The sequence below is a fragment of the Zeus faber genome (genome assembly GCF_960531495.2).
Source record: "Zeus faber genome assembly, contig: SCAFFOLD_46, whole genome shotgun sequence".
Taxonomy (NCBI): Eukaryota; Metazoa; Chordata; class Actinopteri; order Zeiformes; family Zeidae; genus Zeus; species Zeus faber.
Window position 1 is genome coordinate 95,001 of NW_028293066.1, and position 15,000 is coordinate 110,000.

General features: G+C 43.5%; 1 protein-coding gene across 1 annotated transcript in view; it reads right to left on the reverse strand.

Moving 5' to 3' along the window:
* Nucleotides 1-15,000, reverse strand: part of ankfn1b (ankyrin repeat and fibronectin type III domain containing 1b) — a gene marked incomplete at both ends in the record, with an annotated part of 89,402 nt that overhangs the window by 30,872 nt on the left and 43,530 nt on the right. The window contains one exon of the mRNA XM_080024688.1: nt 4,082-4,301. Within this exon, the coding sequence (XP_079880814.1) occupies nt 4,082-4,301 (220 nt within the window). The remainder of the gene's footprint in view (nt 1-4,081; nt 4,302-15,000) is intronic.

Consider the following 15,000-nt stretch of genomic DNA (forward strand, 5'->3'; position numbering starts at 1 on the left):
AGGGAGATAGAGCAGCTCTGTCGACAGTACACTCTCAATGTCACACGGGACATCACCAGATCTATGAGGGATCTGGAGACTGACATTGTGGAGTTACAGGGTGTAGTGGAACCCACTGGAAATCAAGATCATATTAAGAAGAAGAAGAAGAAGAAAGAAGAAACAGTCTTTAATTGTCACACGACACTCCACAACACATGCTTGCACACACACACACATGCACATGCTTGATGGTGGCCGGTGAAATGGCTCCTCTGCTTTTAACCATCCTGGCTTGTCCTTCCTCCGGGGCCACAGCCAGGAGCAGTGGGCAGCATACGTGGACGCGCCCGGGGACCAGGTGATAAGTGTCCATCGCTGGTCAGACGATGATGGGTGCATGTTTTTGGTGGGGGTCCTTACTGACGTGAGGTGGAGGAAACCCCATGTGAACACGGGGAGAACATGCAAACTCCACACAGAAAGGCTCCTGTTTTTGGAAGATAACCCGCCGGAGCACGGTGCCAACAGCGCCCCAGGCGGGAATCAAACCCAGGACCTTCTTGCTGTGAGGCAGCAGTGCAATGCACTGCGCCACCGTGCCACTAAGGATCTCAAGTCTAAAAGAGCTGCTCTCGCAGACCTACTAGGCACCAAGGCGCGGGGGGCGCTGGTCCGCTCTCGCTTCCAGAGCGCAGCACTGATGGACGCACCATCTAGTTTCTTTTTTAGCCTGGAGAAGAGCAACGGGCAGAGCAGGTTTATCCACGCCCTGAGATCAGACACAGGACAGGAGCTCAGGAGGCCGGAGGAGATCCGGACGAGAGCCGTGGACTTTTACACAGAACTGTACAGAAGTGAGTACGAGGAGCAAAAATAACTGTTTTACTCCTTTTGTGGGAATTTGCCCAGGGTCCAAGAAGACGTCAGTGCGGCGCTGGGGGAACCTCTGACCCTGCAGGATCTTTCCACGGCCCTGCAGAGCATGAAGGGGGGTAAGGCCCCTGGCATCGACGGGATTCCTGCGGAGTTTTACAAAGAGTTCTGGGAGGAGTTACGGGAGGACCTTTTAATGGTTTTTAATGAAGTTTTTAAAGATAAGTTATTGCCAGTCAGCTGCAGGAGGGCAGTCATCACTCTCCTCCCCAAGAAAGGAGACCTGCAGGAGATCAAGAACTGGCGTCCTGTGTCCCTCCTGTGCACGGACTATAAAATCCTGTCGAGGGCGCTGGCCAACAGGCTGAGGGAGGTGATGGACCTGGTAGTCCATCAGGACCAAACATACTGTGTGCCTGGTAGGTCCATTCTGGACAATGTGTCCCTAATTCGGGATATTTTGGACGTCTCTAGTTCTTTAGGCATTGAAATTGGGCTCATTTCGCTAGACCAGGAAAAGGCGTTTGACCGGGTTGAGCACCCTTACCTCTGGAACACTCTGGAGGCTTTCGGCCTCAGCCCTGGTCTGATAGCCATGATCCAGGTTTTGTACCAGGACATTGAGAGTGTACTGAAGATTAATGGAGGGCTGAGCGGCCCTTTTAGAGTGTGTAGGGGGGTGAGACAGGGCTGCTCCCTCTCAGGGATGCTGTACTCTCTGGCCATAGAACCATTGCTGTGTCAATTAAGGACTAACATTGAGGGCGTGTCTTAAGAGAAGCCACATTTTATCAGCCTACGCAGACGACGTCATTGTTTTAATAAAGAAACAGGACGAAATCAGCAAACTGGAGGGGATCGTCAGGGACTTTGGGCTGCTATCAGAAGCGAAAGTCAACTGGGGCAAAAGCAAAGCGTTGGCTGTGGGCGGATGGAGGGGGGGACTTTTAAAACTGCCAGGAGGCTTACAGTGGGGAAGGGATGGTTTTAAGTATTTGGGAGTATTTTTAGGGAGTGAAAGTGTGGTGGGGAAGAATTGGGAAGGACTGCTAGGAAAGATACAGGGCAAGCTAAGAAAATGGAGGTGGGCACTGCCACAGCTGTCCTACAGGGGCAGGACGCTCATCATTAACAACCTGGTGGCCTCACAGCTGTGGCACAGAGTGGCCTGCGTCCAACCACCAGACCTGCTAGTTAGGAAGATACAGGCCGAGCTGATGGACTTCTTTTGGGGGGGGAACTTCCACTGGGTCAGGAAGGAAAAGGTCTTTTTGCCTAAAGAGGAAGCGGGGCACAGTGTGGTGGACATCAGAAGCAGAGTGGCAACTTTTAGGTTACAGTTTTTACAGAGGTTTTTAAGATACTTTAACGTTTGGAAGGACGTGTTGGGCTTGGTCTTAAAGAGGACTGGGAGGATGGGACTTGACAGCTCGTTGTTTTTAATGGACACGAGTCTTTAAACACGTCGGGCTTACCCCGTTTTTATCAGGAGCTTTTTAAAGCATGGGGGTTATTTAAGAACAGGAAAAGGGAGGCCGCAGATTCCCTCCACTGGCTCCTGGAGGAGCCGGTGATCGGAGGAGCCAGGCTGGATGTGCAGGACGGGGCCACTCCAGGACTGAGGAGCATCCTGAGGGAGGCGGGGGTCCTGACCCTGAGGCAGGTGGTGGCGGCGGCGGGGAGCGACCTGCAGGACGGCGAGGCCATGGCGGAGCGGCTGGGGGTGAGGTCCACCAGGATCGTACACCTGGTGCTCAAGAGGTGGAGGGAGACGCTCACGGAGGAGGAGCTGGCCCTGCTGAAGGAGTACGGCGAAGGCGCGGAGGAGCCGAACCCGGAGGATCCCTTCCCGGAGATGACCCTGACCCCCAACCTGGAGGGGTCCTCCGGGAAGCTGCTGCACAGGGCACTTTATGCAGAACTGGACCTGCACACAGCCAGCGGGAAGGCTTTTTACAAAGAGTGTGTGGTTGTTTTAAATAGGAGGGGACTGGAGGGGCGGCAGGACACTGTCTGGAGGGGACGGCTCCAGATGGAGGGACAGGAGGAGTCATGTTGGAGGAGCTTTTACAAAGCTCCCTCCAAGAAAAGGACGGGGGACCTCCAATGGAGGGTCCTACATGGAGCCATAGCTGTCAACAGCTTTGTTTCTGTTTTTAATCCCACGGTCGCAAATGAATGTCCATTCTGCAAACTGCCAGAGTCCGTGTTTCACTGTTTTGCAGAGTGTGACAGACTTTTAGAGCTTTTTAGTCTTTTAAAGGAAAGTTTTAAGCTCTTTAAGGAGGAGCGTCCAGAAACGCTTTTATTTTTGGGGTTAGATACTACAGGGCCAATGCAGAGAAATGGCGACTGCTTAATTTTCTAGTAGGGGAAGCGAAGATGGCCATCTACCTCACGAGGAGGAACAAACTGAGGGGAAAGGAGAGTGTTTTAGGAAGAGTGTTTGTAGCGTTGGTCAGGGCCAGAGTCTTGATTGATTTTAACTTTCACAGACTGATGAAGAGTCTGGACGTCTTCATCAAGCTGTGGTGTTTTAATGACGCCATCTGTTCCCTGGTGGAGGACGACCTGTGCTTCCAGTCTGTTTTTAACGTGTAGGACTCTGTTAGTGAACCAAGTGTGTTTGTTGTATTGTCTGTAACTGTGAACTAGAGAAAATGTTAAAATAAAGATGCTTTAAAAATCCAAATCTCTGTCTCTCTCTCCCTCTCTGTCTCTCTCTCTCTCTGTCTCTCTGGTAGTAGTATAATAGTATAGCATTAGTTGTAGTAGTGGTAGTAGTTGTATAGTTGTATAGTTCAGGCCTGGAGTGAAACATGTTAAGTCTTCAAGGCCTGGAGTGAAAAATGTTAAGTCTTTCAGGCCTGGAGTGAAACATGTTAGGTCTTCAAGGCCTGGAGTGAAACATGTTAAGTCTTCAAGGCCTGGAGTGAAACATATTAAGTCTTCAAGGCTTGGAGAGAAACATGCTAAGTCTTCAAGACCTGGAGTGAAACATATTAAGTCTTCAAGGCCTGGAGTGAAACATGTTTAGTCTTCAAGACCTGGAGTGAAAAATGTTAAGTCTTCAAGGCCTTGAGAGAAACATGGATCAATACTATAAAGCAATCAAGAATGAAGAACCTTTCAAGGAAGCACATGTTAACCATGCGGAACCATCCACTGAATGGACCCTGTGACGGAGGTTTGGAAAAGCAGGTTTGGATGCCTCCGCCCGTCTCACCATGTTGGTCTTGCGCAGACGCTCCCTGTCACCCATCCGCCCGGTGATGGTGCTTTCCTCCAGGCCGGAGGGGTTGGACCCCACCCGGAACTTCCCCGACAGGTTGCGGTAGAGGCGGCGTGCGGCGCTAGGCGACGACAGGCTGGCCGTCTTGCGGGTGGAGGCAGGGTGGTGGCCCTGGTCGCCTCTCATGGGCTGGTTCATCTTGGAAGAGTCGGCCCTTGGGGGGAGGAAGAGAGAGATCTATGAAGGTTAGGGTTATATATACTGTACTATACTGTATCGTGTGTACAGCATATATAGTATGTACAGAATATATAGTGTGTACAGTATATATAGTATGTACAGTACATATAGTGTGTACAGTATATATACTATATATATATTTATATACACAGATATGTACATACACTCCCAACTTTAACTGTACATTAAAATTTTTCAGTTTTTCTTTTAGGTTATCGTCCCTTTTCTGTGCATAGTCAATATGTTTATGTTCTTAAATATATATATATATATACTTTATACTATATATATATATATATATATATATATATATATATATATATATATATATATATATATATATATTCACTTCTCTCAGTAGCTGAACCTACATCTCTAACTTTTTCTTCTCCATGTCATAAAGTGAGAGTGGCAGTAGGGTGGTGCAGAGTGCTGCAAGTGCTTCTACCTGCTGCAATGCAGCTTAAACACATGGAAATAAACGGGTGGAGCTGGTGAAGCGTATCACCCAGTCATGGAGTCTCCCTGCGGTCCGAGCAGACAGACCACACCCAGGGACCGGGGGGAAGGAGCCTTTTAAATCCCCGGGATCCATGTTTTTAAAAACATATCTGACCTGATATTGATGGAATTAAGATGTTTTTAGTATGTGATTCATATGTTATTATGTTATGAATAGGTTAATATGTTATTATTATGTTAATATGTTATTATTATGTTCATATGTTATGAATAGGTTAATATGTTATTATTATGTTTATGTTATTATTATGTTCATATGTTATGAATAGGTTAATATGTTATTACTATGTTAATATGTTATTATTATGTGATTATTATGTTAATATGTTATGAATAGGTTAATATGTTATTATTATGTTAATATGTTATTATTATGTTAATATGATATTATTATGTTCATAAGTTATACTATGTTATTATTATGTTAATATGTTATTATTATGTTAATTTGTTATTATTAGGATAATAGTGTGTTAGTATGATATTGTTATGCTAATATGTTATGAATATGTTAATATGTTATGAATAGGTTGATATGGTGTTATTATTATGTTAATATGTTTATGAATAGGTTAATATGTCATTATTATGTTAATATGTTATTATTATGTTCATATGTTATAATATGTTATTATTATGGTAATGTACTGTTATTATTATGTTAATTTATTATTATATTATGATAATAGTATGTTAATATGATATTATTATGTTATGAATATGTTAATATGTTAATATGTTATTATATGTTAATGTGTGTTTTATATGTTTTAACATGTTTTAATATGTAATGAATATGTTAATATGTTTAATATGTTATTATTATGTTAATATGTTATGAATATGTTAATACGTTTTAAATATGTTTTTAATGTGTTAATACTATGTTAATATGTCTTTTAATGTTTTAATATATTATGAATATGTTAATATGTTGTTATTATGTTAATATGTTAGTAATATTTGTTATATGTTTTAATATGTTATCACTATGTTAATATGTCATGAATATGTTCATGTTATTGCTATGTTAATATGTTTTTAATATGTTAATGTTTTTATTTTATGAATATGATAATATGTAATTATAATGTTTATGTTATTACTATGTTAACATGTTATGTTATTAATATGTGAATGATATGTTATGTAATTTATATTCCTATACTATGTTATTATGTATGTTATTAATGTTGTTAATATGTTCATCTGTTATTAATATGTTATTATGTTATTTATATTTCTATACTATGTTATTAGTATGTATGTAATTGATATGTTATTCATATGTTCATCTGTTATTAATATGTATGTAATCAATATGTTAAATATACTTTCATTTATACTTTTCAAAATACTTTTCAGACTGATATCAGTACAAAGTCAGACTGGACGCAGAAGGTGTTCAAACATGCACAGCCACATATCCCAGCATGCACTCTGAGTCTGCAGTGTTTTACCAACAACATCCATCCACCCACCCAACCACCCACCCAACCACCCATCCATCCATCCATCCACCCACCCACCCATCCATCCATCCATCCATCCATCCACCAACCCATCCATCCATCCATCCATCCACCAACCCATCCATCCATCCACCCACCCATCCATCCATCCATCCACCCACCCACCCATCCATCCATCCATCCATCCATCCACCAACCCATCCATCCATCCACCCACCCATCAATCCATCCATCCACCCACCCATCCATATGTCTCTGGATCTCAACGTCCCTTTCATTGAGGTCTTGACATGTTTGGCATCCTGACCATGTCTCCACTTCATAGAGTGTGAAGTTATGTACACACACACACACACACACACACACACACACACACACACACACACACACACACACACACACACACACACACACACACACACACACAGGGCGGATGCTGATGGTGACAGGAAAAGGAGACTCAGGTTTTTTAAGGTTTTGCCGCGACCCGTGACGGAGCAAAGGAGTTCATCAAGGAGCTGCTTTCACCACCCTCCCTACACCCTCCATCACTCCACCCTCCCAACACCCTCCATCACCAGACCCTCCCAACAGCCTCCACACAAACCACCCAGGCCCCCCTGCTCCACACCTCCTCAGCTCTTATCAAACACTTTTCCCCCTCCTCCCCCATTGTCCTCCCATCTCCCCTCCTCCCTCCTCACCTTTCCTCCCTTCCTCCTTCTCACCTATTTTCCTCTCAACTCCTCCCCTCCTCTCCCCTCTCCCAACAAGGAAACGTGCACGTGGGGGTATGCAGGAGGGAGCGTGCACGTGGGGGTATGCAGGAGGGAGCGTGCACGTGGGGGTATGCAGGAGGGAGCGTGCACGTGGGGGTGTGCAGAAGGGAGCGTGCACGTGGGGGTATGCAGGAGGGAGCGTGCACGTGGGGGTATGCAGGAGGGAGCGTGCACGTGGGGGTATGCAGGAGGGAGCGTGCACGTGGGGGTGTGCAGAAGGGAGCGTGCACGTGGGGGTATGCAGGAGGGAGCGTGCACGTGGGGGTATGCAGGAGGGAGCGTGCACGTGGGGGTGTGCAGAAGGGAGCGTGCACGTGGGGGTGTGCAGGAGGGAGCGTGCACGTGGGGGTATGCAGGAGGGAGCGTGCACGTGGGGGTGTGCAGAAGGGAGCGTGCACGTGGGGGTGTGCAGGAGGGAGCGTGCACGTGGGGGTATGCAGGAGGGAGCGTGCACGTGGGGGTGTGCAGAAGGGAGCGTGCACGTGGGGGTGTGCAGAAGGGAGCGTGCACGTGGGGGTGTGCAGAAGGGAGCGTGCACGTGGGGGTGTGCAGAAGGGAGCGTGCACGCTCACATGTAAAGGTTATCCCCGCGCAGCTCAGCGAGCTGGAGGACGATCACACGACCGATCTGTCAAGGTGACAACATCTGTAGGAAAAATTTTATTTATACTCTTGTTCCACCACGGACGACAGAGCAGCTCCTACACAAGCATGCCACACACACACACACACACACACACACACACACACACACACACACACACAATACAATATATACACACATACACATATAAACACACACATTTACACACACACACAAATATACACGCACACATATATACACACAGACACACACACATATATACACACAGACACACACATATATACACACAGACACACACACAAATATATACACACACATGTATATACACACACATACACACACACAATACAATATATACACACATACACATATGGATGTGGATGAGCTGCAGATATTACAGTTTTTATATTTGTATTTGCTTGTGTTACTTTGTTCTTTTATTTGATGTTGTGTTTTACTGCGTTGAACTGGTCGTTCCTTTCTTGACTGCATCTCATCTCAGCCACGTCCTGAGGTTGAAGCTCTTCAACAAGGAGCAGAAGGAGTGAAGAGGAAAGCTCCACTCATGAAGTTCTCAGTTACTTCTTTACATTTAAAGATGTTTTTAGGAATAAAAAGAGACAATAAATACTTGGTCCTGGAGCAGTTCAACCAGTGGAACATGACGATGCTCCCATGAAAGGACGAGCTTCATCATTTTGTTTTAAGAACTTGAGCTGAAGCCGGAGTCGAGCAAAAAAAACTAGAGGACTTACTGGAACTGAATATAAAGTTACTTGTTGTCGCTTGTTGTCACTTGTTACTTGTTACTTGTTACTTGTTGTCGCTTGTTGTCGCTTGTTGTCGCTTGTTGTCGCTTGTTGTCGCTTGTAGTCGCTTGTTGTCACTTGTTGTCACTTGTTGTCACTTGTTACTTGCTTTGCTTGTTGCTCAAGGACACTACAGCATGCTAGCAGGAGGAGGCTGGGATCGAACCAGCGACCTTTGGATCACTAGACCACCAGCTCTACCTCCTGAGCTACCATCCCTTATAACTTGTTGTAACTTGTTGTCACTTGTTGTCACTTGTTGCCACTTGTTGTTACTTGTTGTAGCTTGTTGTTGCTGGTTGTAACGTGTTGTTACTTGTTGTAACTTGTTGTTACTTGTTGTAACTTGTCACTTGTTGTAACTTGTTGTCGCTTGTTGTCACTTGTTGTCGCTTGTTGTCGCTTATTGTCGCTTGTTGTCACTTGTTGTCACTTGTTGTCACTTGTTGTAACTTGTCACTTGTTGTCACTTGTTGTTACTTGTTGTTACTTGTTGTCACTTGTTGTTACTTGTTGTTACTTGTTGTAACTTGTCACTTGTTGTCACTTGTTGTTACTTGTTGTAGCTTGTTATTGCTTGTTGTAACGTGTTGTTACTTGTTGTCACTTGTCACTTGTTGTAACTTGTTCTAACTTGTCACTTGTTGTCACTTGTTGTCACTTGTTGTCACTTGTTGTCACTTGTTGCCACTTGTTACTTGTTACTTGCTTTGCTTGTTGTCACTTTTTGTTACTTGTTGTTACTTGTTGTAACTTGTAACTTGTAACTTGTCACTTGTAGTCACTTGTTGTCAATTGTTGTTACTTGTTGTTACTTGTTGTTACTTGTCACTTGTTGCCACTTGTTACTTTTTGATGCTTGTTGTAACGTGTTGTAACGTGTTGTTACTTGTTGTAGCTTGTTGTCGCTTGTTGTCACTTGTTGTCACTTGTTGTCACTTGTTGTAACTTGTTCTAACTTTTCACTTGTTGTCACTTGCCACTTGTTGTCACTTGTTGTTACTTGTTGTAGCTTGTTGTTGCTTGTTGTAACGTGTTGTTACTTGTTGTCACTTGTTGTAACTTGTTGTAACTTGTCACTTGTTGTCACTTGTTGTCGCTTATTGTCGCTTGTTGTCACGTGTTGTCACTTGTTGTCACTTGTTGCCACTTGTTACTTGTTGTTACTTGCTTTGCTTGTTGTCACTTTTTGTTACTTGTTGTTAATTGTTGTAACTTGTGGTAACTTGTCACTTGTTGTCACTTGTTGTAAATTGTTGTTACTTGTTGTTACTTGTTGTTACTTGTCACTTGTTGCCACTTGTTACTTTTTGATGCTTGTTGTAACGTGTTGTAACGTGTTGTTACTTGTTGTAGCTTGTTGTTGCTTGTTGTCACTTGTTGTCACTTGTTGTATCTTGTTCTAACTTGTCACTTGTTGTCACTTGTTGTTACTTGTTGTCACTTGTTGCCACTTGTTGTTACTTGTTGTTGCTTGTTGATGCTTGTTGAAACGTGTTGTTACTTCTTGTAGCTTGTTGTTGCTTGTTGTTACTTGTTGTAACTTGTCACTTGTTGTAACTTGTTGTTGCTTGTTGTTACTTGTTGTTACTGGTTGTCGCTTGTTGTTACTTGTTGTTACTTGTTGTCACTTGTTGTCGCTTGTTGTCGCTTGTTGTCACTTGTTGTCACGTGTTGTCACTTGTTGTCACTTGTTGCCACTTGTTACTTGTTGTTACTTGCTTTGCTTGTTGTCACTTTTTGTTACTTGTTGTTACTTGTTGTAACTTGTTGTAACTTGTCGATTGTTGTCACTTGTTGTCAATTGTTGTTACTTGTTGTTTCTTGTTGTTACTTGTCACTTGTTGCCACTTGTTACTTTTTGATGCTTGTAACGTGTTGTAACGTGTTGTTACTTGTTGTAGCTTGTTGTTGCCTGTTGTCACTTGTTGCCACTTGTTGTTACTTGTTGTTGCTTGTTGATGCTTGTTGAAACGTGATGTTACTTCTTGTAGCTTGTTGTTGCTTGTTGTTACTTGTTGTAACTTGTCACTTGTTGTAACTTGTTGTTGCTTGTTGTTACTTGTTGTTACTGGTTGTCGCTTGTTGTTACTTGTTGTCACTTGTTGTAACTTGTTGTCGCTTGTTGTCGCTTGTTGTCACTTGTTGTCGCTTATTGTCGCTTGTTGTCACGTGTTGTCACTTGTTGTTACTTGTTGTAACTTGTAACTTGTTGTAACTTGTCACTTGTTGTTACTTGTTACTTGTTGTCACTTGTTGTCACATGTTGTTACTTGTTGTCACTTGTTGTCACTTGTTCTAACTTGTCACTTGTTGTCACTTGTCACTTTTTGTTACTTGTTGTTACTTGTTGTAACTAGTTGTAACTTGTCACTTGTTGTCACATGTTGTTACTTGTTGTCACTTGTTGTAACTTGTTCTAACTTTTCACTTGTTGTCACTTGCCACTTGTTGTCACTTGTTGTTACTTGTTGTAGCTTGTTGTTGCTTGTTGTAACGTGTTGTTACTTGTTGTCACTTGTCACTTGTTGTAACTTGTTGTAACTTGTCACTTGATGTCACTTGTTGTCACTTGTTGTCATTTGTTGTTACTTGTTGTCACTTGTTGCCACTTGTTGTCACTTGTCACTTGTTGTAACTTGTTCTAACTTTTCACTTGTTGTCTCTTGCCACTTGTTGTCACTTGTTGTTACTTGTTGTAGCTCGTTGTTGCTTGTTGTAACTTGTTCTAACTTATTCTAACTTGTCACTTGTTGTCACTTGTTGTCACTTGTTGTCACTTGTTGTTACTTGTTGTCACTTGTTGCCACTTGTTGTTACTTGTTGTTGCTTGTTGATGCTTGGTGAAACGTGTTGTTACTTCTTGTAGCTTGTTGTTGCTTGTTGTTACTTGTTGTAACTTGTCACTTGTTGTAACTTGTTGTTGCTTGTTGTCGCTTGTTGTCGCTTGTTGTCACTTGTTGTCGCTTATTGTCGCTTGTTGTCACGTGTTGTCACTTGTTGTTACTTGTTGCAACTTGTTGAAACTTGTTGTAACTTGTCAATTGTTGTCACTTGTTGTTACTTGTTTCTTGTTGTCACTTGTTGTCACATGTTGTTACTTGTTGTCACTTTTTGTCACTTGTTCTAACTTGTCACTTGTTGTCACCTTTTGTTACTTGTTGTTACTCGTTGTAACTAGTTGTTACTTGTCACTTGTTGTCACATGTTGTTACTTGTTGTCACTTGTTATAACTTGTTCTAACTTTTCACTTGTTGTCACTTGCCACTTGTTGTCACTTGTTGTTACTTGTTGTCACTTGTCACTTGTTGTAACTTGTTCTAACTTGTCACTTGTTGTCACTTGTTGTCACTTGTTGTTACTTGTTGTCACTTGTTACCACTTGTTATTTGTTGTCACTTGTTGTTACTTGTTGATGCTTGTTGAAACGTGTTGTAACTTGTTGTTACTTGTTGTTGCTTGTTGTTGCTTGTTGAAACTTGTTGTCACTTGTTGTTGCTTGTTGTTGCTTGTTGTAACTTGTTGTCACTTGTTGCTTGTTGTAACTTGTCGTTACTTGTTGCTTGTTGTAACTTGCTGTTACTTGTTGTCACTTGCTGTAACTTGTTGTTACTTGTTGTAAGTTGTTGTAAGTTGTTGTAGCTTGTTGTTATTTGTTGTTACTTGTTGTTGCTTGTTGTAACTTGTTGTCACTTGTTGTTACTTGTTGTTACTTGTTGTTACTTGTTGTTGCTTGTTGTAACTTGTTGTTGCTTGTTGTTGCTTGTTGTAACTTGTCACTTGTTGCTTGTTGTAACTTGTCGTTACTTGTTGTTGCTTGTTGTAACTTGCTGTTACTTGTTGTAAGTTGTTGTAACTTGTTGTAGCTTGTTGTCACTTGCTGTAACTTGTTGTTACTTGTTGTAAGTTGTTGTAATTTGTTGTAGCTTGTTGTTGCTTGTTGTTACTTGTTGTAACTTGTTGTAACTTGTTGTAACTTGTTGCTTGTTGTAACTTGTCGTTACTTGTTGTTGCTTGTTTTAACATGCTGTTACTTGTCACTTGCTGTAACTTGTTGTTACTTGTTGTAAGTTGTTGTAACATGTTGTAGCTTGTTGTTGTTTGCTGTTACTTGTTGTAACTTGTTGTAACTTGTTGTAGCTTGTTGTTGCGTGTTGTTACGTGTTGCTTGTTGTAACTTGCAGTTGCTAGTTGTAACTTGTTGTTACCGGTTCTAACTTGTTGTAACTTGAAGTTACTTGTTGTTACTTGTCACTTGTTGTAACTTGTTGTTACTTGTTACTTGTTGTAACTTGTTGTTACTTGTTGCTTGTTGTAACTTGCTGTAACTTGTTGTTACTTGTTGTAACTTGATGTAACTTGTTTGTAACTTGTTACTTGTTGTAACTTTTGTAACTTGTTGTTACTGGTTCTAACTTGTTGTAAGTTATTGTAACTTGTTATTACTTGTTGCAACTTGTTGTAACTTGCTGTTACTTGTCACTTGCTGTAATTTGTTGTTAGTTGTTGTAGCTTGTTGTTACTTGTTGCAACTTGTTGTAACTTGTTGTTACTTGTTGCTTGTTGTAACTTGTTGTTACTTGTTGCTTGTTGTAACTTGCTGTAAGTTGTTGTTACTTGTTGTTACTTGATGTTACTTGTTGTAACTTGTTGTAACTTGTTGTAGCTTGTAGCTTGTTGTTGCTTGTTGTTACTTGTTGTCGCTTGTTGTTACTTGTTGTAACTTGTTGTAACTTGTATTTTGTTGTTGCTTGTTGTTACTTTTGTTGCTTGTTGTAACTTGTTGTAACTTGCTGTTACTTGTTGTAACTTGTAACTTGTTACTGGTTCTAACGTGTAACTTATTGTAACTTGTTGTAACTTGTTGTTACTTGTTGCAACTTGTAACTTGCTGTTACTTGTTATAACTTGTTGTAACTTGTTACTGGTTCTAACGTGTAACTTATTGTCACTTGTTGTAACTTGTTGTTACTTGTTGCAACTTGTAACTTGCTGTTACTTGTCACTTGTTGTAACTTGTTGTTATTGTTGTTACTTGTTGTAACTTGTTGTTAGTTGTTGCAACTTGTTGTAACTTGTTGTTACTTGTTGCTTGTTGTAACTTGTTGCTTGTTGTAACTTGTTGTTACTTGTTGCTTGTTGTAACTTGCTGTAAGTTGTTGTTACTCGTTGTAACTTGTTGTAACTTGTTACTTGATAAAGAACAATGTGAACAGTGATGTAAAAATAAAGTTTCAGTCACACACACACAAAAGCAAAAGAACACACACACACACACAGATATTCCCTGGACACAACAGCTGACAGCCGCCCCCATCATCAACTTAAAAGCCAAACCTTCATCGTCCTAAAACAACTTCTTCTTCACAGGAGCACCACACCTAAAATAACCCCCCATCCCCATTCCCGTCCTCCATCCTGTCCTCTGTCTCCTGTCTCTCCGTCTCCCTGTCCTCCATCTTAACGTCCCTCCGTCTCCCTGTCCTCCATCTCCCTGTCCTCCGTCTTCTCGTCCCTCCGTGTCCCCCTCCATCCGTCTCCCTGTCCTCCGTCTCCCTGTCCTCCAACTCCCTGTCCTCCATCTCCCCATCCCTCCGTCTCCCTGTCCTCCGTCCCCCTGTCCTCCGTCTCCCCGTCCCTCCGAGTCCCCATCCCTCCATTTCCCCTCCCTCGGTCCCCTTGTCCTCCATCTCCCTGTCCTCCGTCTCCTTGTCCTCCGTCTCCCTGTCGTCCGTCTCACCGTCCCTCCGTGTCCCTGTCCCTCCGTATCCTTGTCCTCTGTCTCCCTGTCCTCCATCTCCCCGTCCCTCCATTTCCCCTCCCTCCGTCCCCTTGTCCTCCATCTCCCTGTCCTCCATCTCCTTGTCGTCCGTCTCCCTGCCGTCCGTCTCCCCGTCCCTCCGTGTACCCGTCCCTCCGTGTCCCCGTCCCTCCGTGTCCCCGTCCCTCCGTCTCCTTGTCCTCTGTCTCCCTGTCCTCCGTATCCCTGTCCTCCATCTCACAACCCTCCATCTCCCTGTATCCGTCTCCCCCTCTCCCTTTCCTCCATCTCCCTGTCTCCCTGTCCTCCGTCTCCTCGTCCCTCCGTGTCCCCCTCCATCTGTCTCCCTGTCCTCCGTCTCCCTGTCCTCCAACTCCCTGTCCTCCATCTCCCCGTCCCTCCGTCTCCCTGTCCTCCGTCCCCTTGTCCTCCGTCTCCCCGTCCCTCCGAGTCCCCATCCCTCCATTTCCCCTCCCTCCCTCCCCTTGTCCTCCATCTCCCTGTCCTCAGTCTCCTTGTCCTCCGTCTCCCTGTCGTCCGTCTCCCCGTCCCTCCGTGTCCCTGTCCCTCCATCTCCCGGTCCCTCCGTCTCCCCTTTCCTCCACCTCCCTGTCCTCCTTCTCCCCATCCCTCCATCTTCTTGTCCTTTGTCTCCCTGTCCTCCATCTCCCCGTCCCTCCGTCTCACTGTCCTCCGTCTCCCCGTCCCTCTGTCTCCCCGTCCCT